The sequence below is a fragment of the Denticeps clupeoides genome, chromosome 16 (assembly GCF_900700375.1).
Source record: "Denticeps clupeoides chromosome 16, fDenClu1.1, whole genome shotgun sequence".
In the NCBI taxonomy this organism is placed as follows: Eukaryota; Metazoa; Chordata; class Actinopteri; order Clupeiformes; family Denticipitidae; genus Denticeps; species Denticeps clupeoides.
In genome coordinates, this window is record NC_041722.1 from 2,256,358 (window position 1) to 2,282,597 (window position 26,240).

At 40.9% G+C, this 26,240-nt stretch overlaps 1 protein-coding gene across 1 annotated transcript; it reads left to right on the plus strand.

The window, feature by feature from the left end:
* Positions 1-905: 905 nt before the first annotated feature.
* On the plus strand, positions 906-5,195 carry LOC114766214 (uncharacterized). Its single transcript, XM_028956874.1, has 8 exons — positions 906-2,822; positions 2,927-3,098; positions 3,332-3,415; positions 3,503-3,685; positions 3,873-3,956; positions 4,044-4,226; positions 4,414-4,497; positions 4,585-5,195. The coding sequence occupies exons 1-8, from the start codon at positions 2,641-2,643 to the stop codon at positions 4,624-4,626; spliced, it is 1,014 nt and encodes a 337-aa protein (XP_028812707.1). The 5' UTR covers positions 906-2,640; the 3' UTR covers positions 4,627-5,195.
* The last annotated feature ends 21,045 nt before the right edge of the window (positions 5,196-26,240 follow it).

The window sequence follows — 26,240 nt, forward strand, 5'->3', positions numbered from 1 at the left end:
TCCCGTAATCAGAAGGTTGCCGGTTCAAATCCCGATCCGCCATGGTGCCACTGAGGTGCCACTCAGCAAAGCACCATCCCCACAGAGGACAAATTTCACTGTGTGCACTGTCTGCTGTGTATCACAATGTGACAATCACTTACAAGACCAATGTCTTGGTAGCATATAACACAAGACACCTTCAGAGGTCATGTGGAGTATGTGCCAGACCAGCTCTTGTAGCAGGCCTACTCATGTGGTTTTAATGTTCTGGAATTTCTAACAGTCAAAACGTGTGAATATACATTATGAATTTATGCTTAAGAAACTGCACAGATCTGCACAAATAAGCATTTATTTTGTACAATCAGATCTTTATTAGCGTTTTAAATAAAAAAAAAACATTATTGTACATGAAATAAACTCTTAAGAAGCTTCTACTTGGGCTTTGCTGTACAAAGAGCGAGCCCCTAATTTGGCCACAGTATTTGGTCCTTATAAAATCATGCGTGTCACCTGTCCCTGACCCACCTGGAACACCATATCAGCATATCAGATCAGGCTCAGTATGATGTTTAAAAGGGGTCAGTGTTTGTCCTTCTGAAGTTAACAATCAATTAATTTCTCTTACTAACATTAAAGCAGAGATTATCATCCAGACCACCTCCTCTTCATTTGATCTGAAGTCATTGTCCCTGATATGGGTATATCATATCATTGTTTACAATATTCTCTCACTTTTCTTGCACTAAATGACCAATATTGAACTCCCTTGGATGAGAAGCAGCCTCACACATTAATTTTCTCAGGATGCTTTACTGTTGGGTGGTAGTAGCCTATTGGGTAACACACTCACCTATGAACCAGGAGACCCAGGTTCAAATCCCACTTATCTCCATTGTGTCCCTGAGCAAGACACTTAACCCTAAATTGCTCCAGGGGGACTGTCCCTGTAACTACTGATTGTAAGCCGCTCTGGATAAGGGCATCTGATAAATGCTGCAAATGTAATATAAATGTTTAATGTGTGATTCTGCTCCTGATAAAATTCAATCTCATGGGAAAAGGGAGGCTGTGCAGAGGACTTTGTCTGATGAGCAGTGTTAGTCTCCATTCTACATATTTATTTTCATTTTCTTATGGTGTTTTCATACAGAGGGACTACTTTTATTGATTTTGCTCTGTTTGCCCAACTGTAGATGTGGAGTTTATGCATGTCTATGGTGACATTATAGGGCATGCATGTGACTGTGAGTGCCATTATCTGAAAGACAGAGATTTGCTCTTTACTGTGGAATGTGAAGGTGAAGCTATTTTTTGCCCACTCTACTAGTGACCATGGGTGAGGTCACCCAAAGGTGACACTGCATGGCCCACGACAATGGTATGTTCTCTGTGGACCCCCCCAAGAGAGCATGTGCTTTGACCCACCTGTGTGTGATAGCAGATGCAAGTGTGAGTTGAGAATGGAGATGGGTTACAGGCCACACAGGCTGAGACTGAGAATAAGTTGAGAGTGGAGAAAGGCCTCCCTTTATGCAGAAACACTACATTATATGTCTCCAAGATGTGCTCTATTTGCATAAACAGAAGATTACATATTATTGTAAAATTCCACCCATCACTGCCTCTAAATTACTCAAATTACTGTAACATTGATGTAGTAAAATCATTGTCAGTCACATTCATTTTTACTCCCCTTGATTTTTACCTGACAACCTACAAACTGGCTGGGCTGAATATAATGACAAAGCGTAACACTCATACCATACGCATTTTTGACAGTATGGATCAATCACTTAGTGCCCTTACACATGCTTGCATACAAGTGTGACCTATTCAGGAGGAGGGTGTTCGTGATCAGTGAAACACAGTTTGCAGATTTTTTGTTTAAAATATGATACTCATGTACTCATGCAGATACATATTGGTTAATCATAAAAAAAAAATTCCACATGATTTTTGATTACTCGGTTTTTTTTTATCATGAATCAAAAGTTGGAAATCATTTGCATATATGTATATTAAAAAAAACTATTCTTCTAACTGTATCATGCGCAAGACCTAAATGTGTGAATTAGCCATTGTGAAATTAAACGTAATGTACAGCGAATCTTAAAAGACGGCGTGTCGTGTTTAAATGGCAACAAAAACTCGCACTTCTATTGGCTGACGGGCTTTCGTCGGTGGTGGTCCAGTCGCAGCTTGAAACGTTCCGCGGGAAAATCTGCCGTTTTTTACGCGGATTTTTCTGCACCCAGCCTTCAGCTCAAGGTGACGATTTGATTGGATAATAGCTCGCACCAGCTGTAACCGTCCCGCTTCTGATTGGATGGCGATTCTGTATGTCATCCCTCCGCCTCTTCAATCACGGTTGTGATTGGTTGAGAAGATAAAAACAGTGTCTGCTATTGGTCAGAAGTTTGACGCTTCTGGTTGCCTTGGTTTCGACATAGATACAAGATACAGACTCGAGTTTTTCTTCCCGACATTGGAGCCCGGTGTCAGAGAGAGTGCGCGATTTCTGACAGCCGAAGGAAGGAGGAAGACAAATTTCAACTGCTTTTCAATCGGGACCGTTAGTGTGCTTACTCAAAAATTCACAGGAGTTTGCCACCGATTAATCCCGTTTTTTGGGGACACTGCGCATAGCGGGCAGATATGGACTTCAGCCCGGACAGCCTTCACCCGCAGCCTGGCCGAGGATTCCCTCAAGTCTCGCTGCCGGATTTGGTGTCCATGGGCTCCCCATGTGTGAAGACTCTGATCTTCTCCCCCGCTGCACCCGCGGACGTGCCTTCCCCTGTCACTGAATTGTGCGCGGTTCTGGCGGTTCTCGGAAGGTACAGTTTCTGAACTCTTTAATGAGCCGTTATCCTCGTGTTGTTTGCTAGCTTATCGAATTTGCTTTTCATATAATAGTTAATGCTTATTTTTCTCTTTTTAGTCAACGTGAACCCCCCAAGCTGAAGATCCCCTCAACGCCCAGTCTACAGGGACGGTCTCAATTTAAAAGAAGGGTGTCACCAGATGAGGGTACACCTGTCAGAGAAAAGAGGAGGAGGATCTCAGCTGATACATACATCCCAATGGTGCATGAAGTCAGACCCTCCCAAACTGTAAGTAATATATAACTACTCGGTAATTACAGATCCTTAATCCCTCCCCATAATGGACTCATTTACCTCTCTATTTATTTATTTTCTTGTCTCAGGTTCAAAGATCAAAGCGTTCACTATCATTTTATTCATAGCTGTAATTGTTTGCATGTCAATGTTTGCTACCATGACAGTTTAATGTTTCATACTAAAACAGTTCTGTGTAATAATTAAAATGACATTTAATTCTTCAGAGTGACTCCAATGTTCCAGTGGGAATGGCCAGTCACTTTACTGCTTCACTAGTGACAGATGAACCAGCTGAAGGTCCTGGATCGGTGAGACATGCTTTGATTCTTTACTGTTTGATTCTTTTGAATCCTCTGTAGATTCTGACTCTATATCTTTGTCCTCCTGGACTGTAGCCTGTGATTCTCTGTCGATCACACGGGCTTTTCCACTCTCCCTCAACAACCAGTCTACAGGGACGGTCTCAATTTAAAAGAAGGGTGCAACCAGATGAGGGTACACCTGTCAGAGAAAAGAGGAGGAGGATCTCAGCTGATGCATACATCCCAATGGTGCATGAAGTCAGACCGTCCCAAACTGTAAGTAAAATATAATTACTATAACTATATATTTATTTATTTTCTTGTCTCAGGTTCAAAGATCAAAGAGTTCACTATAATTTTATTCATAGCTGTGATTGCATGTCAGGGTTTGCTACCATGACAGTTTAATGTTTCATACTCAAACAGTTCTGTGTAATAATTAAAATGACATTTAATTCTTCAGAGTGACTCCAATGTTCCAGTGGGAATGGCCAGTCCCTTTACTGCTTCACTAGTGACAGATGAACCAGCTGAAGGTCCTGGATCGGTGAGACATGCTTTGATTCTTTACTGTTTGATTCTTTTGAATCCTCTGTAGATTCTGACTCTATATCTTTGTCCTCCTGGACTGTAGCCTGTGATTCTCTGTCGATCACACGGGCTTTTCCACTCTCCCTCAACACCCAGTCTACAGCGACGGTCTGAATTAAAAAGAAGGGTGTCACCAGATGAGAGTCTGCCTGTCAGAGAAAGGAGGACGAGGATCTCAGCTGATGCATACATCCCAATGGTGCATGAAGTCAGACCGTCCCAAACTGTAAGTAAAATATAATTACTATAACTATATATTTATTTATTTTCTTGTCTCAGGTTCAAAGATCAAAGAGTTCACTATAATTTTATTCATAGCTGTGATTGCATGTCAGGGTTTGCTACCATGACAGTTTAATGTTTCATACTAAAACAGTTCTGTGTAATAAATAAAATGACATTTAATTCTTCAGAGTGACTCCAATGTTCCAGTGGGAATGGCCAGTCACTTTACTGCTCCACTAGTGACTAAAAAAACAGCTGAAGGTCCTGGATCGGTGAGACATGCTTTGATTCTTTACTGTTTGATTCTTTTGGATCCTCTGTAGATTCTGACTCTACATCTTTGTCCTCCTTGACTGTAGCCTGTGATTCGCTCTCGACGACGTGGACTGTTCCGCATTTGATTTCGGATTGAGCAGATACCTCTCAGGAAGAGAGTGAAGCCCAGGATTATCATGAGGCCTTTAAAGAGGACCTTCAGAAATTCTGTCAGAAGAGCCGGACCTGGGCTGGGGAGCGCAGCAAAAGAGACACGTACAGCCGCTTACAAAAGCACTTTTACAAAAGCACTTTAATTGCAAGTAGATTCAGATGGTGCCTCAGTGCTTTTAAAAAAATTCTGTACATAGTTTTTTCCTTGCAAACCCTAAATTGTTTTGCAACTATATTGTTATATTGTTTTATATATGCCCTATATACACTTTATTATTTTGAGAGAGCTTGCTACATTTACACTTGCTACATTTGCACTTAAAAAAAAAAAAATTATTCCTTGCAAACCCTATATTGTTTTGCAACCTATATTGTTATATTGTTTTATATATAGCCTATATACCCTTTATTGTTTTGAGAGCACTTGCTACATTTATACTTACAAAAATATATATTTTATTCCTTGCAAACCCTATATTGTTTTGCAACCTATATTGTTATATTGTTTTATATATACCCTATATACCCTTTATTGTTTTGAGACCACTTGTTACATTTACATTTACAGCATTTATCAGATGCCCTTAACCAGAGCAACACTGCAGGATTGCATGTAATATGTAATGTGTAATGTAATGTAATGTGAAGGAGGAGAATAAAATTCTTCTGAGCATCTTATGTCATTTCAGTTTCTCTATTTTAAATGTTAATACAAAGTGTGTTTATAGCCTAATAGAACAGTTGTTTTTTACATCCCCTCAGTCTTTGTGCCCTTGAGGTGTGTGTATGTGAGAGAGAAACTCACATTCCTGAGCTTATTCTGAGTGGGAACGTTTACCAACCGCTCCCCCTGGGAGAAGCCCTCTGGTTAACATCGCTTTGAGTTCCCAATTAGTTACAGTCGCTATTTTCAGATCCTCACTGGTCTTAAATTTCCCCCAATGTCCTGAAACCTAAGTCTTATTCCTCCTATATAAACCATTTTGGTTTAAATAATCCTCTAAATGAATATAAGGTAAAATGATTGGATAACTCATCTGTGCCAGGTTCTGCCAACTTCAAGATATTGTCTCCAGATAACTGTTTATGCCCTAAAACCATGGCACCTGAGAGTGAATTGTTAATTAACAACGCCTTAAAAATGAAAATGAGCACATTGTCACCATACAGCAGGAGCCCAGCTGCAATTTCATTTGCACATGACTCAGGAAGATCTTGTTCTCATGGCAAAAGTCTGTTCAAATGCCCACATCTGTCTTTAAATATTAACATCACTGTTTAGTCATTCAAGTGGTGAATGGTCAGGTTATGCGATCAAGCATATGTTGGAAAGATGAACTAGACTGTGGTGTTTAACCCTTCCTGTGCACACGACACCACCTACTGGCCAGGTGTATAATTACAAACCATGTATGACCAAATAATTGTTCTACATAAATGATGATATGTGTATAATAAAATACTGTTTTAGTGTATTCTGTGTGAAAATTTTCACAAAATGGTAGTCATGTATGGACGATGATGTACAGAACAGGTGAATGTTTATTCAGAAATAAACATTCAGTTTTTGGTTTTAAGCGATTCCTTTTTTATTTATTTATCATTTTACATCCGGGGGACAACTTTCGAGGCAGAAACATTGTAGAAGGGAGACAATAAAGAAAAGGCACCAGCTAAAGCTGCTCCTACTCAACCAAACATTGCAGCATCAAATATGTGCTGTTCCATCTGGTCTCCACTTCTTGCATTAGCTTCATTTTCTCCATCCCCAGATGAATCTGCACTTGTGTAAGTTTTTCCTGTAAAGATACAGATGGAATACTGATAAATCACTGCAGTAGGAACACACACAAACTATTAGCGTTCTTATAAATTGCAATAAAGGGAAAGAGCATACCTTAGCAGTGGTGATGCTTCTAAAGTAGCCAACCAGCTTCTTTGCTTTGGCCCAGATGCCAATGAGCACAGGGTGCTGGTCAAGAGCCTTCTTCACAATCAGATTAAGCGTGTGTGCAATGCAAATATGATGCTCCAGATTCAGCTTTCTCACATAGGCAACCATATTGGGAGCACCATCAGTGACCATACATGTCACCTTATTAGTGATTCCCCAGTCCTCCATCAGGGAAGCTTTCACACAAGCTATATTTTCTGCTGTGTGTGATTGGGGGAATGCATGCACTCCCAACAGCACTGAACTGAGCGGGGTTTTCTTACCCACAAAATGGCATGTTACAGCCAGGTAGGCATCCATGTTGATGGATGTCCACATGTCAGATGTAAGACTAACAGCAGCCACCTTTTCCACTTTAGCCTTAGCCTTCTCCTTGGCTGACTCATACTCGGCCTCCACCATGGCCTTCAGAGCCTAAAGGAAACAAATATATAGTGTGAGCCGTACAATAAAGTACTCATGTCTTTCATGCATGCACCCATACATACCTGCCTTGTAGGAGGAACCTAACAGGGATCACGTTAGGTTCACGTGGAAACAAATGTCCTGAATCCATTATCATCTACAATACTGAAGCGCTGTGTATCCTTCACTATCATGGAGTCAAGGGCTTTATCCAGCTATTGTTTCCTGGTGGCTGAGAATAAATAAAATGTCTGTTATCTGTCTTGGAACACAATAAGCACCTCGCCTTTGAATAAAATAAGAAACAGTGAAAAATACAGTTCTTGAAAAGCAAACATAATGCACCTGAAATTATGTTAGATTTAGCTTACGTTATTATGAGTTATGTGCTCAAAATGTTCCCACACAGGGCAAATCCTCCTCTTCGTAGCTGGCTCCATTCTCTTACTTCTCCTTCTCTCATCACTCTTATAACTCTCTCTCTCTAAACTCTCCAAACTACCAAAACTGCTTACTTCGTGTCAGTTTTCGTCACCAGGGCGCTGTTAAGATAAATCGATAGCCTGTCTGCAAATTCACAGGAATTTGCCACCGATTGCGTTGTAATCCCCTGCGTGTAACAGTCATTTACATTTAATGTTCTTTGAACTGTCAATCCAGTTTACTGTTTTTTCGCCATCTAGTAGTGAATTACAGACGGAATAATTATTATGGTTTAAGGTTCCGCCCCCTTTTTATATATGCACTCACGCCGTCTGCACAGCGTTGCTGCAGATTGGCGCCACTGAAGAGAAAGAGAATTAAAAGGTTAAAAAAGAAATAAGCAAAGCAATGTTGGGAAGAAACTACAGCCATAAGAAAATATTTAGCCTCTCATGGATGTCAGCTCACGAGGTTTGTTGACTTTTAATATTTTATTTGTGATCAATACGTTGTTTCAAATGTATGAGAAAACATGCAAGAACTTGTTTTAATGCAAAGTTTTCTTTTGTTTTCTTTGTGAGCAGTTCTCACAGGTTGTTAAGACCAGAATAAACCCCGTTTTTGACTCTATGTCGTGCCTCCGTCATTCCTTGAGGGAATGCACATAGCGGGCAGATTGAATATGGACTTCAGTCCGGACAGCCTTCACCTCCAGCCTGGCCGAAGACTCGGATTCCCTCAGGTCTCGCTGCCAGATTTGGTGTCCACGGGCTCCTCATGTGTGAAGACTCTGTTTTTCTCCCCCGCGACTTATTTGTCCATAAACATGTACAGTTTCTAAACGCTTTAATGAGCCATTATCCTTGTGTTGTCTGCTATCTTATCGTATTGGCATTTCATATAATAATTAATGCTCCCCCCCCCAAAGCAGAAAAAAGCTCAGCTTTTGAAGATTCCTTCATTTGCTTCAGATGCCTCATCTGATGCAGGTATGTGTCTGTCGTGTGCAGGCAGGCCGGGTCTGAATTTTTTATGCTGATTTTGCTCTTTATCCATGGTGTTGCTCTTTATTCATGGTCTCTAGGTGTTGGTCTCGACTCCCCTGGTCCATTGGATCCAGATGATATTGAGTTGACGAGTAAAGAGCTGGTCTACAGTTCCACGGCCAGGACAACAACCACACTGCTCCTCCTCAAACTGAGATTCAACTATCGACCGGACCCTCCTCTCCAGTACCTTGGAGTAGATCTTTCCAGAGAGGCTGAGGTTGGAACACACCCTCTAGTCCCCCTTCTTAAAAAATGGGGACCACCACCCCAGTCTGCCACTCCACAGGAACAGCCCCCGATGAGCAAGAGATATGTCAACCATGACAGCCCCACAACATCCATAGCCATGAGATACCCAGGATGGATCTCATCCACCCCTGGGGCTCCGCTGCTGTGTAGCTGTTTGACTACCTCAGCAACTTTTACCTTTGAGATTGGACAGTCCATATCCAGGCATCCCAGCCCTGGTTCCTCCTCGGAATGCGCATCGGTGGGATTGAGGAGCTCCTCCTTCCACCGCCCGAATATAGCCCCAGTTGAGGTCAGCAGCTCCCCATCCCCACTGAAAACAGTGTGAGCGAGTTGCTGCCTTCCTCTCCTGAGGCGTCGGATGGTTTGCCAGAACCTCTTTGGAGCTGATCGATAGTCTTTATCCATGGCCTGACCGAACTCCTCCCACACCCGAGATTTTGCCTCGCCGACTGCCACTGCTGCACCCCGCTTGGCCGTCCAGTACCTGTTAAGTGTGACATATGATAGACAGTACTAAGAGTTCAAATGTGGTGCATTGTATGAATATTTTAATTTAGCCTGATGCACTTTTCAATATTAAATATACAAACTGAACTTTGAATGTTTGGATTATGATAATTTGCTTTGAATTCCATTGAAATTAGTAAAAATGTTACATTGCGAGAGATAACCATGTTTTAAATATCTTTAAAACCTTAGTTTTTACCATCTTTTTTGTTTCATTTTCCAGATAATCGACTAATACTGTGTACATTTGGAAAAAGTAGAAATCTCTCATTTATCCACCACATGAAAGTGTGAGCGGTTCACAGGCAGGAAAGAGGCTCCACCTGGCAACAGGAAGTTGTTTGTGAGAAGAGCTGCTTTCACGCCCTCAGCACGGACGCACTGGTTAGTTTCCTCCATGATAGGGTGGAGTTGAGTGAAAGGACCCCAGGTCAGGGCCTGGAGAAATGAGCTGAAATCCACCTTGATTGGAAAGCCAGCCTTGAGACAAGACAAATATTAGTTGTAATCACCATAAATTGCTGACTCATTTGTATTATATGAATATATGTAAAGATATTAATATCTATTGTGAACATTCATGTTTATGCATGTTCAAGAGATACAACATGTTAGGGAAATGTTTGACTTACTACTGCGGTGCACTCGTGGCTGAATGTCTCCACAAACACAAGCTCTCATAAACCTCCTCGACATGGCATGGTGGAACACCATTCCTTCCTTCCCACTCTGACATCAAAAACAGCACAGATGGAAAACCAGATGAATTCAGATTGTAATGATTGTAGGATTTACAGGATTATAGAAATTACAGGAGTTCTTCAGACACAGACACTGTCCCTACACAAAGTGATGAATGACAGTTAACTGTCCACTGTCCACTGTCCACTGAGGATGTAACAGTCACCAAAACCATCACTGTCCGTGCCAACCAAAAGCCATGGATGACAGGGGAGGTCTACAGACTGCTGAAAGCTCGGAACGCTGCCTTCAGAGTTGGAGACGAGGCGAGCCTGAAGACAGCCAGGACCAACCTTTCCCGTGGCATCAGAGAGGCAAAGAGACAGTACTCCAGAGGAATATCTAGTCGCTTCAAAGACAGCAGAGACACACGGAGCCTGTGGCGGGGCATACAAACCATCACAGATTACAAGCCCCCTCCACAGACCTGTGATAGCACCATCTCCCTGCTGAACAAGCTGAACACCTTTTTCGCTCGCTTTGAAGGGAAAAACAGCACCGGACAGTGTGAGGAGATCCCTCAGCAGGATCAACGCTCGCAAAGCTCCGCGCCCTGACAACATTCCTGGTCGTGTACTGAGGGACTGTGCAGTGGAACTCACTGATGTCTTCACAGACATCTTTAACATCTCACTCTCCCAGGCTGTCGTCCCCACCTGCTTCAAAGATACAACAATCATTCCGGTGCCAAAAAAGTCATCTCCTTCCTGCTTTAATGACTATCGTCCAATTGCACTTACCCCCATCCTCATGAAGTGCTTTGAACGGCTAGTCATGAAGCACATTAAGTCTGCCCTTCCCCCCTCACTGGACCCCTTCCAGTTTGCATACCGGCCCAACCGCTCGACCGATGATGCCATCTCCACTGCACTCCACTCAGCACTCACACATCTGGACAAAAAAGACTCATATGTTCGAATGCTGTTCATAGACTTCAGTTCAGCATTTAACACAATAATCCCACAACAGCTCACACAAAAACTGATCCAGCTGGGGCTCAACACCTCACTGTGTAACTGGCTGTTGGACTTCCTCACAGGAAGACCACAAGCAGTACGGGTTGGCAGTAGCACATCCAGCACCATCGTCCTTAACACGGGGGCTCCTCAGGGATGTGTGCTGAGCCCCCTTCTCTTCACTCTGCTGACCCACGACTGCACTCCGTCACACTGCTCCAACCTCTTCATCAAGTTTGCGGATGACACGACTGTGGTGGGACTCATTAATAACAGGGATGAGTCTATCTACAGAAGCGAGGTGAGCCGCCTGGCCAAGTGGTGCGGAGACAACAATCTCTCCCTGAATGTGGAAAAGACGAAAGAGATTGTTGTTGACTTCAGGAGAGGAAACACTCAGCATGCTCCTCTGACCATCAACGGTGCATCTGTGGAGAGAGTGAGCAGCACCAAGTTCCTGGGTGTGCACATTACCGAGGATCTCTCCTGGACAAAAAACACCACTGCATTGGCCAAGAAAGCACAGCAGCGTCTTTACTTCCTCCGCAAACTTAGAAGAGCAAGAGCACCAGCCCCCATCATGCACACATTCTACCGAGGAACCATCGAGAGCATCCTGTCTAGCTGCATCACTGTGTGGTTTGGAGCCTGCAATGCGTCCTGCCAAAAAACTCTCCAACACATAGTCAGAGCAGCTGAGAGAATCATCGGTGTCCCTCTCCCCTCCCTCCAAGACATCTACAGTACACGCCTCACCAAGAAAGCCCTCGGCATAGCAGCTGATCCCACCCACCCAATGAAAACCTTCTTCAGCCTGCTGCCATCAGGGAGGAGACTGCGGAGTCTCCAGGCCAGGACCAGCAGACTGAAGGACAGCTTCACCCATCAGGCTGTCAGGAAACTCAACTCCCTCCCAGCTCTGCCCCCACTCCCCTCACTCCCCTCTTCAGCTCCACAAACCTTCTGAACTCTAACTCACACAAACTGACCATGCATCTACCTCACTTTCACTTCGTCACTTTAAACTTAAACTCTGTTGCACTATTGATTTTTGCACTCTCCTGGTTTTGCACTCTCCACCATGTGCCCTTATTTGTATATGGTGTTTTTAAAATTGTATATTGTGCCTTTCTTTTTAAATTGTATTTATACTCTGTATTCGTTACTGTTAATGTTTTTGTATTTAATGTTACTTGTATGGGTCAGAGAGTAACGTAATTTCAATTCTCTGCATGTCCTGTACATGTGGCAGAATTGACAATAAAGTTGACTTGACTTGACTTAAACGACACGACTGTCGTGCAAGTGTTATGTAACAGGCATTCAGAGGGCGGTGGAAATATGATGTGCTTTGGGCTGAATGAAATAAAGATGTTTATTGTTCAGTGGCACAATGAATATAAATTGCTACACTTTCAAAGTAAAAAGACAAAACGTAACGTAAAAACATGACATACATGAGACCTTTTATAGTAAACATAGTTTTTAAATACTGCATAGTACTATTTAGAAGTATTTTCCCTTTTACATCATATTCAGAATTGTCAGTCGGGGTATGTACATAAAATTCTGTACAAAATAAGCAACAATGTGTTTTAACACAGAGGACATGATACTAAATATCAATGTTAAACATCTAATACCATCAGGTTAAAAGTCATTTAACATTAATAGGTCTGGCATGATCTTCTTCTGAGAGACTGCTTGTGATTTCAGATCCTGTTTTACACTTGCGTGTGTGTGTGTGTGTGTGTGTGTGTATCAGTGGCCTCACACACTTCTCTCTGCAGCAAACTCCGAGGTCTTGCAGATTGTGTGAGCAACCAGCTAACAAATAAACTCCTTGTGTATTTGATGGTGTAAAACACAAGAGGCCTGGTGCACACAGACCCCAAACACAAGAAAAGGGTCAGTTGTCAACTCAACACTCCTGTGTTCTGTTGTGAAGAGGAACAAATGGGAATGGTTACCCAGTTCCCAACTGGGCGAGGAGGCCACCCGGAACCTTAAATAAAGTGCAGATCGAAAGTAGCGGTGTCTGCTTATGTACAGGGCCAGCAGCTTTGTGCCCCTGGCAACTGTTCCAGTCACAAGGTTACAATCCCGGCATCAAATACGCTGCATGTAGGAGCCGGGGGAGAGCAGGCTGTAGTAGCTTTTCTTCTTGTAGTAGTCTGGGTGTCAGCGTCCCGCACGGTGCCTAACTTCAGGCAGTGAATACGCTGCTGTGTCCAGCCATACACCACACAGAGGCAGAGGTGAAGGCCTGCAAGGAGAACAGAAAAATGCAAAGAAAAGGATGGAGCAGAGAAGCAGACTTTGAGATGTGGGGAGCAAGGTGGAACAGCACTAGAAAACTTGTAATCTATCTATCCATGCAAGGTGGTGTGATGTGATGGAGGGGGCCCCAAGTGCAATGAACCAGGTTTTGTGTGTGTGTGTGTGTGTGTGTGGGGTGCGGGCAGTTCCTTCATTATTGCATCATCAATCAAGCATATAAAAGATCTGGGGTTAGTTCCATTGTGATGTTTGCATGTGGAAGACCTTGCTGTGAATGTTCTTGCTACCCATGTGGCCAAATGTTGCCGATCTTCTCTATAACAATAAATCACCATAATTTGACTCCATCTAGTGGTTAGTTTTATGTGTTGTTATTGAGAGCGTGTGCATTTTATTATCATCCTACTACTACATTTATTCACTAAAAATACACATGAATTATTTTCCTTCCACTTATCAATTCTTTGCAACTTTGTGTTGCTCTGTCACATAAAATTCCAATAAATTACATTTAATCACAACCATGTTACGCAGGGAATTTCCTGACTGTGCCAGGAGCTTGTTAGCCCGAGCAGGATGCCACACAAAGCGCACAAATAGGACAATATGAGCAGTAATGCAGCAGACTCCCAATATGAATAACTGTTTCACATCTATATTGGTGAGATTAACCGTAGCCGGCTTGGTGCCCTTGGCAAACACCCCAACTTGTGCTCACGCCCCACATAAATGGATGTGATAGAATTAAGAGTACGCAACGACGCTGAAGCTTCTCATTCACAGCTGCTTATTCAAATTGTCTGTTCTACCTCAAAAATAGGCTGCAATACTAGTTACTTTACATTGAAATTTCCATATTCATAATAAATCTATGTGCACAGGAGCAAAGTTCCCAGTTCAATTTTACAGTGAAAAATGTTTTGGCCCAGGAAGGTATTAATTGATATTTTTACACATCCTATTTTAACCGTAACAAGTGCGTATTCAGTGACCCAGAGCTTTTCAACTGTTTTTTTTTTTTATAATAAATGCCATTCAATCAATCCAATATACAGTTCCCATGTGAAATGTTAAGCGAAAACAGTATCAGGCCAGACAGGTAATACTTCATACCATTTCTAATAGTTCAGGATGTTGAGTGGGTACAACGATGATCACCATATACAGATTTAAAACCTGGCTGTAGACCTCGCTGAACTACTTGCTGAATATGGTACTGCAGATGCTGAACAGTATTTAAGGTGGAACTGACAATTCAAATAAGGAGCTACTTCAGTGTCTTGTTTATTAGATGCCGCTCCAGCCAGTCAGATCATCTACTGCTGCCCGAAAGGTCTGGTCATGTAATCTTCTTTTATTCAAATATACACAAGACCTCTTCTATTTCTTTACACCTAAGGCATCACTGGACCTTCAATCGATCTACAGCAAGCGGTGCTGGACCAGGGCCAGGAAGATAGTGATGGAGAACAACAATGGACTGTTCTCTCGGCTGCGATCAGGGAAGCTCTCTTGGTCCTGCACCGTTTATTTCTTTCTCCCTGAAGTCCAACACAGAGAGAATGAGCAGGAGCTTCTTCCCGCAGGCTATACGAACTCTACATAGGACAGAACTCTAATACATTCCTGCACTTTCAACAACTTCTTGACTCAATACCCCCAGTCATTTGCACACCTTCACCCTACTCCTTGCATATAATTTATGTTTAAAAACATAAATAAGCAATATTTGTTTATATTTGCAATATTTGTAACACTTGAATACTTGCAATATTGTGGTCAATTTTGTTCAATTTATGGTTATTGTAAAAAAAGGAGAAAAAAAGGAGGTGCAGAAAGGAGATGCAATGTGTGACGCAACGTTCTGACGCGACCTTGCTTTTTGTGCAGAATACACGTGGTTAAGCAAATCTCTTGTGTCATCTTGTCATTTGCTGTTCGAAGAGCAAAATAAAAAAATACACAACGCAGAAGAAGAACCGCTACACACATTCATTTTTTTTTCTTATTTATTTTTCAATACTTTAGAAAAGAGAAGGGGGTTGGCACTTGAGAGAAAAGGGTGTTGTCCATTGTCAAGCTATAAATAAAGAGGAAGAGAACTGCAGCAGAACTGTCATTCCACCTCATTCAATTTTCCACCAAAAGAATGCCTCAACCAGTTGTCTCCGTATTTCATCTCATCTGTTTCATCACCTACATCTACATCTCCCCGTGGCCTATCTTCGTGGCTGGTGCAAGGGAGCGATTCAGGATTGGAATACTGTGAGGATGTGACAAAGATTGTGAGGAACACCTATTACAGCAGTGGAATTCGACAGTGCACCAGCAGCTGCCATATGGGCTCTTCCAATTACTACTGGTGCAAAACCAGAGGTGACTGGGAATACTGCTCTACTGATAATGGCTATGATTACAAAGATATCCCTTGCAAGAACAATCACCCCTGTGGGGCTATTCGTATTACTGGTGCTATAATACTGCTGGGACCTGGGGCTACTGTGGCTTTACGAGGCCAAAAGAAATGATTTACTACAGCAGCACATACCATGAAGAATGTCTGGATGATTGTCACTATGACATGGAAGAAGACTACTACTGGTGCACAACTGAGCAAGGTTGGGACTACTGCTCTCCACAGCAAGGTGTTACTTACAAGGATGAACAATGCCTAAATGACTGTTCTGAAAATGGTGAAAAGTACAAATGGTGCAAGACAAGGGGGGCATCGTGGAACTACTGTGGAACTGTGGAACCAGCAGAGTGTCTCTACGTTTCATCTACCCGCAGAAAAAGGCAGAGTGGCAACCCAGGGTCACAGATTCCTATCCATGAATTCCCTGATGGTGAAAACCGGCAGATTGTTTTATACGCAGAGCAAGATAATAACAAATGCATTCTCGATGGTCGTCGTTGGAGTAACGACGTAGACGATTGTGTGAACCGTTGGCATAGTTGGCACTTGGTAACCCAGGCAAGGTCCAATTTAATCCAGACAAGGTACCTACGCATTGACATGCAAGGAATGGCAGGTGGCTTCCATAACTTTCAAATTCAGCTGAATTGTCGGCGGAACAGTGGTCAAAGCACCACTATAGCTCAGGTCTTGATTCCCCAGAATCAAAATATTCGAGAAGAGCTCATCCGGTTTGCTTTTAGGGAGAGCTTTCAAAGAAGCCAAAGGGTTAGAGTCGTGGTGAGGGAAAATGTAAATCCACCCATATTTAATAACCGAAATGGGTGACGTTGTATTGGAATGGGGACACAGAACCCCTTACAAACCCAGGGTCGTGTGATTGGGAAGCATTAGCGTGTAATGAAAATCAATGGTTTAAGGCTCTGTTGTTCTTCCCTGGTGTTCAATGTATTTAGAATTCATTCATAACAGACAAATGATTTAAAAACATAATATGTTGTGTATCTTGAGTCAATCTTTTGTTGAAAATTCCTTGCTTGAAACAACTTTTATGAAGCTGATTATTAAATTGTTTTTATTCTTATGTCATAGAAAAAGTAACATTCCAATGTACTTAATCACTAAAAGTGCAATCTGTCATGATCTGGTTTGGAAGGGGCTACTCCGGATGTTGTGTGCACCATGTAATAAAACCTCTGTCTCGTGACATTGTGCGTATGCGTCCTCCTTCCTCGCCATGTCCAGCCAACCCGAATGAAGTACAGTCTAGTGTTGCTTCTTTCGTAATTACTAGTCGTCTTCATTATACACACTATACACGTCACTCTCTTAACACAAACCACTGGGTTGTCACTGGATTATATAGAATGTGTAGTTGTAAACAATAATTTCAAGCATTTCTCTCATGTTACTAAATCATATGGAACAAGACATCACTGATTCCTACTTTGTAATATTTCACATACTGTATGATGAGTTATTATCTGTGTTTTCTCTATATAAAGGGACTATGAGATGCTTGGATGTTCACAAGTACTGTGTTTTTAAACGCAGTGTAATTATTATTCTTAATAACTCCACTTAACTGCAGTATTGACAGTAGGTAATTGCATTACATGCAAAAAGTGAACGTGAAAGTGATTGTTTTTGTCATTGTGATAAAGACCAAGCAAGGACTATGTCTTCTGCATTTAACCCTTGGTGAGCAATGGGCGGCCATGAAAGGTGCCCAGGGAGCAGTATGTGGGGACAGTACCTTGATCAAAGGGACCTCAGTGGCACATTGGCAGATCGGGATTTGAACCCGCAACTTTCCTGTTTACTAGTCCAGTTTCTTTTCCCGTGATTCCACCACTGACCCCAAAATAGACACTTTGTACATTTTATGGAATGCAGTGCACTAATTCTAGATTGAAACTATTTAATATATAACGATGTATATATATTAAATATATGGTATATGGTGTCTGATAAATGCTGTAAAATCATTACTTGTCATAACTCTCTTAACACCAATCACTGGGTTACTTAGAATGTGTATATGTAAACAATCATTTCAAGCATCGCTCCCATGTCACTCAATCATATGGAATAATAGCAGAATGTTTACTTTTAGAGTTTTAAAAGCCTGAAACATTTGCCTTGTTCTGGTCAGCATAACTTTTTCTTAATATGGACAAACTGCCACAATTTTTTAGTCAGCAATTTTCTGTTTTCTTATCTGTGATACATCCCATTTTTAAGCACTGTAAAAAATATATACTCTATTCACCTTATTAAAGACTGAATCCACACCTTCACATATTTAATGTTTTGCCTCATATATTTGACCTTTTTTTGTGGCCACAATTTCCAGCCTCTCTTTTCACACTCACAAAAACTAGGCAGAACATCCCGTATAAAGACGTTTCTGTAAACTTTGTCTTTATGCTGGTGTTCTATTCTGGACAAGTTAGGCATGGTCAGGGCTCTTCGTTTTTTTTTATTCAAAATCTATGGAAACCGAATGAGAATTGCTGGTGTCTTTCACTTGTAAGTCGCTTTGGATTAAAGTGTCTGCCAAGTAAAGTAAAGTCTTCTCATGTCCTTTCTTCACATTATGGAACAGTTTGATTCCACTAAAACTGAATGCCATATAAGCATCTGCCCAGTCCTTAATCATTAAACCAGGAAGTCTGGAAGACAGAGATGGTGCTGCAGGTCTGGTCTGGAGGGAGAAAGAGTTTTTCTACACTCTGCTCTCTCACCCCCCCACACGGTCTTTTTAAAAACTCTTTCTCCCTCCACACAAAAGCACTGTATTCAACCACTCCAATTTGATGTTACCTGGAAGAAAGAGGCATGGTACAATAGAGGTTAAAAATGAACAATTTCTAACTTATTAACACCGGTAAATAATTATTGTAGTTACATGTGAATATTAAATGTAAAAAGGTACCAAGGTTACAGAGAAAACAAAAATGAGAAGAAAGAGTAAAGAGGGAGAGAGAGAGAAAGAGTCATGAGAAATAATGAGATGATAGAGCAGGCTCGAAAACCAGAAGATCCGGTTTCGATGGAAAGACAGCTGGGAAAGAAAAGAAAAGAAAAAAGTGTCCCTTCCCCACATGTGATCAGACCTTTATACCCCTGGCCTACAGGAAGTTGTCACTGGCCTACAGAAAGTAGTCACAGACCAATCAGAACCTGTTGTTTCTGATGTCATGCCCCCCGGTGCCTCCCGTCCGACACCTCACACGTTGCCGTCCGACAAAAGGCATGAAAAACGGAGGTGTTGAATCTTCATGCACAACAATTGGCACAGGAATGTCACATTTCTTCTTGTAGACGGCCGCTATGCAAAACAAAAGCATTGTCCTGCGACGGACACTATGCAAAACAAAAGCATGGTCTTGCGACGCCCAATCTTACAATCAATTCAAAGCTCTTGTCAGCATATCTTAAATCTGTGTTCTAAACGTTGACAAACTGTCAGCAGTTTTCTGTTCTCTAATTTATGATACAAACAGTTTTCAGTGTTCACATGTTGACAAAAATCTGATACTAATTTAAAGTATAGATAAAGGAGAGAAAAAAAACAGACCGTAAGACATGGCCAGTGCTTAATTTATGAACAATACACCAGTCAGAAACCAGGCATCTTTCATCATAATGTATGGGTGGTAGTGGCCTAACACACTCGCTTATGGACCAGAAAACCCAGGTTCAAATCCCACTTACTACCATTGTGTCCCTGAGCAAGACACTTAACCCTAAGTTGCTCCAGGGGGGGACTGTCCCTGTATCTACTGTCCCTGTAAGTCACTTTGGATAAGGGTGTCTGATAAATGCTGTAAAATCATAACTTGTCATAACGCTCTTAACACCAACCATGGCATCACTGGGTTACTTAGAATGTGTATATGTAAACAATAATTTCAAGCATTGCTCCCATGTCACTCAATCATATGGAATAATAGCAGAATGTGTACTTTTAGAGTTTTAAAAGCCTGAAACATGTGCCTTGTTCTGGTCAGCATAATTTTTTCTAAATATGGACAAAATAAATATGGACACTGTAAAAAATATATACTCTATTCACCTTATTAAAGACTGAATCCACACCTTCACATATATAATGTTTTGCCTTATATATTAATTTTTTTTAGTGGCCACAATTTCCAGACTCTATTTACACACCTGATTTTCAATGTTCAAATTTTGACCCACTAAATTATTAATGAATAAAGGACACAGACCGTAAGACATGGCCAGTGCTTAAGTCATAAGTCAGGCAGTCTGGAGAGGGTGTTGCTCTAGAAATACTTTAAATGACAAATTATTTATGAACTATGCTATATTACACATTTTTACAGATGCATTGTGCTAAGCGTGAAGCATAGATATAAACACTAGATGTCGCATTTATTTTTGTGTACAGTTCAATGTCTATAGTTCTCTACAGGTCTATACAAATGCCTGTAACAGCATAATTATAAATCTATGAGTGGTAACGCTATGGGTCTTATCATGGAGATTGCCAGGGTCTTTCAACTAATACTGCTGGCCTTTTTTGTGGAGTTTGTATTTGCATTGTTTTGCATGTAGTAGAAGTGTAGTTTAAGTTTATTTCCAATAAAAAAAATACCTAAATGCACATTACATATTGAACATAAAAGTATGGATCTATTAATTTTTTTGCAGTTTAGTAGCAAAATACATATCTGACATTTGTAACAAACCAAGACAATAAGAATTGCTTATTGTTTTAATCTTGTATGCCACCTTGAACCTGATAGACATTTTTTCATTTAAAAAGAGCTCTACCCCGTCCCAAGAGTGCAGCTCTGTTTATTATTCGCTCCCATAGATGGGCGTATTCATTGTGACATCTAGCATTTACAATTTTATACTAGACATACTCAGAGGTCAGGACCAAATTTTTTATGTCCTCTGTCACAATCCTGAGCACAGAACTGCACTTGTTGTACTTGGGATCACGGGCAGAGCAGAGCTCTCAAAACTGGAAAATGTCATGATCCGGTCCGAAAGGTGTTACTCCCGGACCGGAGTTTCACTGTTGTCCTGTGTAATGTTCCCTAATCGTTTTAACCTGTGTCAATTGGATAAAGCTGCCTCGTCATGCCCGCATGGTTGTGACAGAAAAGGACTCTGTCAGGGTAAAAGTCTTGAAATGTTTAATTTGATAAATGCTGTAAATGTTTAATTTGTTTGATGATCTGACATTTAAGTGTGACACACTGATAGGAAAAAAAAAGAAATTGGGAAGATAACAAACACTCTTTCCCTCCACAGTATATGCTTCTGATATTCAGGCTGTTGTATTGACACTGCTTTTGTTACATTTCCATTGCGACATCTTTGACCGGTTCCATGCACAGTGCATTAACACAAAGAACATCTCGACAGTGTTCCGCTGTGCTGCATGCCAAAATTAAATTAATTTGTACATGTTAAATCATTACATTCTGTTACCTTCACGTATTACTGGCTATAAATGTTTGATAGCAACCCGAGGGTTTAGCAGGAGCTCTTTGGGGTCATAAACGTGCTAATTACAGTTATAATGATTCATATATGTATTAGTTACAGGTGTAAGTGAATAAACAGAACTTCCCTGAAATGGTTGGGTGTGGTTGAGTTGCATTTCTATTCTACTTACAGCACAGTCACAATATCTGACAGCACCTTTCAAAAATGTGACCTCTTGTCCCTGGTTCCTGTTCATGAGTCACAGCACCATCTAGGGGTCTGTTGCTCCTCGTCCAAGCCGATAACAGGAACCAGAACCAGACAGGCTCGATAGAACGCCACAGGATGAAGCGAAGTGCCGATCTAATGTCTCCAGAGAAAGCAACATGAGATTGCAGCAAGCGGGCCTTCTGTTTGACCAGCACGCCACTACGTTTCCCCCGACAACGGCCCTTTCTGCATGCAGGTGAACCAGAAACACGGCAGAGGTGGGCAGGTGTTACGGGAAATTCAGTTCCCCCATATTCCTCCTGGTGCGCTGATTTCAAATCATGACGTCATGTCTTTAGTAGATATGCAGTAGTCTAGTTGTAAAAGTGTATTATGAGTGGCTGTTTCCTGTATTCAAGTGTAATTATGTACTTATCTGATGTCTGGTCCCCCCTCTCTAAAAATGAAGGGGAACATTTTTGCCAGGTACCCAGGATATAACCACCCCAATACTACATCAGTAACATGTATTTATGTACCTGACTGATTTTCAGACATCTGCCATTCTTCTTATCTTAAATAATAAGGGGAAAAGTATTTCCTGGTACCCAGACCATATGGTTCCCCCTGTTAAAACTGGTATACTGGAACTCTGGACCTCAGTACTAATATTACTACATCAGTAACGTGTATTTATGTATCTGAGTTATTTTCAGACGTCTGCCATACTTCTTAGCCTAAATAATATTTTCCTCATACCGGCAGCCTTCTGATTACGGGTTCAATTACGGGTTTCATTTTGAAGCTTAAAATGTTTTTAATGTGTAAATGTAAAGTCACACAAACAGCAAAAAACTGGTGCAAATCCCAATGAAAGTATCTGTCCATACAACAGCAATTGACCCGTGGCATTCTACTTTAAAAGTGGTTATGTTGACACCCTAAATACCCTAAATATCATGCGCTGATCATTATAACAGGGCCCTAAAAAGAAAAAAAAAGACAGGACATCTCATCTTTCCCAAGCCACCAGGCAGTGCCTTGACAACAGACATGAGCTGGGCGATCTCTAGTGCCTCCCACAGTGTTCGTTCAGTGGCCTTCCGCTCTGGGTCCAGATTAAATCTGCACATCAGGAAGAATACACTTAAGCATGATTGGGCATAATGATTAAGATGACCGGGTCCTGGAGGATAATGGAGAACTGGGATTGAGAATTTTAGACTGGGATTTAGACTGCTGTCGTAGCTCACGCTCAGGTTTATTATCTGAATTTCAGGGCTGTGACGTTTTATGTGGCCCGTACAACTTGTGTGTACAGGTTTCAGTTCTGGCAATCGCCACACACCTATGGATTAGATTGTGTTTTCCCATTTTGTTTCCCATTTGTTTGTGCCATTTTATTTATGTTGAATAAACCATTGTTTCCCAGAATGTCCAACCTCTGCACTTCATTCCCACATCAGCTTGTGGATGTGACACAAATATCAAAGCACCTCGCAAACAGTGTTCCATGCTCGTTCTTAGACATTAATAGGGTTTCCAACATTTCATTAGATTATATATAACATTTCATTAGATTAGAACAAGTTATCACTATCGCCAATGAATTTTACTTGGAATCTGACCGAAAAGGAAATCAGTGGTATTGCACATCCCTAGTGGAAACTGCTTCTGAAGAGATTCAGCTGCAGTATAAACAATGGTGGAGGAAGTACTGAAGCTTAGTACTTAAGTAAAAGTACAAGTAACCTGCTAAATATGTACTCAAGTAAAAGTAGAAGTGCTACATCAACAATCTTACTTAAGTAAAAGTCCTAAGAACTTACTTTTAAATGTACTTTAAAGTATTTTTTTTTAAAGAAAGTACTCACACAATGGTTTGTCTCAACATCTGGGGTGTGCCATTTTGTAAAAGCATAGTACATATACTGACTTATGCCTGTACTGATGTCATTGCTCGTAATAATTACAAGCAATTATACAGTATATGTGTATTGGAAAGTTTGGTGTGCTTATTGTGCGTGCACTCTGGAATACTGCGTGTACCTTAGAATTATGTGGATGACAAGTTATCTACTAGGTATGACAGAAGGAGAAGACCGAAGGAGGTTCAGATAGAAGGACGTTGTATTGAAAATGTTAAAAAAAAGAAAAAAAAAACTGAAGAACGTGAACTAGTTCATTTTTTGAGCTGTGAACTTGGTTCAAAATGAAAAAAAAAATTAACTATGAACGTGAACTAGTTCTTTTTCAGTGTGAAAGGGAGTTTTTAAATGCCAACAATTCTTTATGTTGAGGCAGGCATGGGATGCAAAGAAATCGCAAGGACTCATTCTTTGCTCCTTTGTACTCAAATAAATTTCTGTCATGATCCGGACCGGCAGGGGTGACTCCGGATCCGGAGTTCGGACCGGAGTTTCATGTTCGTCTCGTGTAATGTTCCTTGATCGTGTTCACCTGCTGTATATTTATATAATTGTATAAAACTATCCTGTTCGTGTCTGTTCGCCGTCAGGTCACTGCGTGTTAATCCCTTGTCGTGTGCAGTTTGTATTAAACCCCTGTCGTGTGAAGTCGCGCATATGCGTCCTCCTTCATCGCCATGTCCAGCCCCCACGTGACAATTTCTTAAATCCGGACAAGGATTTCTTTGTGATTCAGAGCTCAGTAGATGCAGCTCTGGGTCCATGTTGAATGTCTCGTCTACCAGCTCGTGCTGCGAACTGACGCGCACTCTGCCATCATCGGAGCTAATAAATCCTGATTGGTAGGAAATGGCAAACAACGCCAGAACGCAATAGGCGAACTATTTTTTCATGCAAGATTTTGAGGAAATTGTGTTCATAAAATGTAACGAGTAACGGCATAAATTGTAGAAATGTAGTGGAGTAGAAAGTACAGATAATTGCCGCAAAATGTAATGGAGTAAAATAAAATGTATGCATTATTATTTTTACTTAAAGTACCGATACATAAAAATGTACTTAAGTACAGTAACGAAGTACAAATACTTTGATTCATTCCACCACTGTGTATAAAGAACGCGTAACTGAAGTAACTGAAGCACTGCATTATGGGATCTGTGTTTTTTGTGTTATCAGCACTTCAAATGGCCAGGCCATAATAATAGATCTATATAAAGTGATCCGAGGGATTCATGCTACAGGGTTTGATTTAAAAAATGTTTCAAACTATTATTGGTTAACAAGCAGTTTATCATTATCCATGTACTTGTTGATTATTTGTGCCCTTTATGTTGTCCCGGATGATGCTTTACACTGTTATAGCGATGCTTTTATTTAGTAGCGATGGTCAAATTTGGACCAAAACCCTGATTTGGACTGCATGTGCAAAAATATGTTTCCGCTTTGAATCGGATCACCACACTGCTCCAAGGCTGCTGCAATTTTTAACCAGATTCAAGCATTTAGACCACAATTTCCATGTGCTTCTGCCTAGTTTTTTTTCCATCTGGCTAGTAGAGATTCTTACAGCAGAATAACACACTTTCTCTATGGGTTTTTTTTTTTCACTTGAGTGCTTTAGGCTTCATATCAGCTGATGTAAGTTGAAAGGTTTATCTTTACTATAATGTCTTCATAATATGGTTCCATGTTAAACATTATTTTGTTTTTACTTATTTAAATGTCATGTGTATGTTTGTGAGTGAAGTGATTGTCTGTGTTTCACAATGACAATCACTTCACTTTTTTCATGTATTGTTGTTTCACTGCAGATTTTGATACTCATCAGACACCACCAGCTTCATCATAGGAGTCCTCATCATCCACCCACGATTTTGTTTGTGTCTTAACAATCAGTCTAATTTTACCTTCAAATGCAAATGTTGATTCATCTTAAAATTCATGAAACATTTCAATGTCCTTTTTTAGGTTGTGACTTTAAAACAAACCGATGCTAACATAAAAGCAGAAAACTGTATACAACAGAGGCCATGTTTATTCTTAAACAGTTTATTGCTGAAAATGTTCATTCTGCAACCATTTAGGAATATTCATCCACAATTTACAATAGCGATACAAAAATGGGTAGAAAAAAAAAAGACTGATGGTGATTCTGACTCTGCAGATAAGGCATATTTGTGCATGTAGAGACACTGAATACTATAATATTATTTTTGATGTCTGATGGGCCACATCAGTGAGACACAGTGCAGCTAGTGGAATAGCATAAGGGCAAGTAAAGTATTTGTTTAAACATTTTACATTGAATGCACATTTTAGTCAGTATAGAATATACAGTGGGCTAAACAGGTACAGACACATGACAGGGACTGGAGTCATGAGTCAGGTAAGCAGGAAATCACACTGACATACAAAGGTGTTGCGCCCTCTGGTGGCTATATGGTGAGACAGGACATTGCAGCTGCCTGATGCCTGATCTTTTCCACAACCTTCACTTCACTTATTTTTCATTTGTTATAGTTCTGTTTATTTCTATATATTTTCACTGTATGCTAATAGCCCACACAAAACCGAATTCCAAAACACATTTGCCTAAAGCTCAGTACTGACACAAGGGCTGCATTATACTTCATTTAAAACTTTATAAATTAAACAATCACATTGTAATTACTGTATTATGCTTATGCTAATAAAGTGTAAAGTCTGGAGTCATTAACAGATTATATGTCATGTAGCGAAACACAGACCTACACACACAAATTGCATCATGGGTATAAGACAGACTGATGATTTGGATCTAAAAAAAACTTTTTTTTAGCTCATTCTGGACTTCTAAGCGGGTCTTGGATCTCTCTATGTTCTGTTCACCTTTGTATATCCTGAACAAGGGCTTTATTCACATTTTCAACCATGAAACTATCTCTTTAGTTCAGCTTTTGTAAATAAGGATCAGTTAATCAGTTAAAGGTCGGCTAACCTTTTGAAGCCCCACG

What these genes read in the sequence shown, in the direction of transcription:
- LOC114766214 (XM_028956874.1), top strand. Translation starts at nt 2,641, where the DNA reads ATGGACTTCAGCCCGGACAGCCTTCACCCGCAGCCTGGCCGAGGATTC. An exon ending in CAGCTGAAGGTCCTGGATCG is followed by an intron (nt 3,416 to 3,502) that starts GTGAGACATGCT and finishes CCTGGACTGTAG; the next exon opens with CCTGTGATTCTCTGTCGATC. An exon ending in AAGTCAGACCGTCCCAAACT is followed by an intron (nt 3,686 to 3,872) that starts GTAAGTAAAATA and finishes TTAATTCTTCAG; the next exon opens with AGTGACTCCAATGTTCCAGT.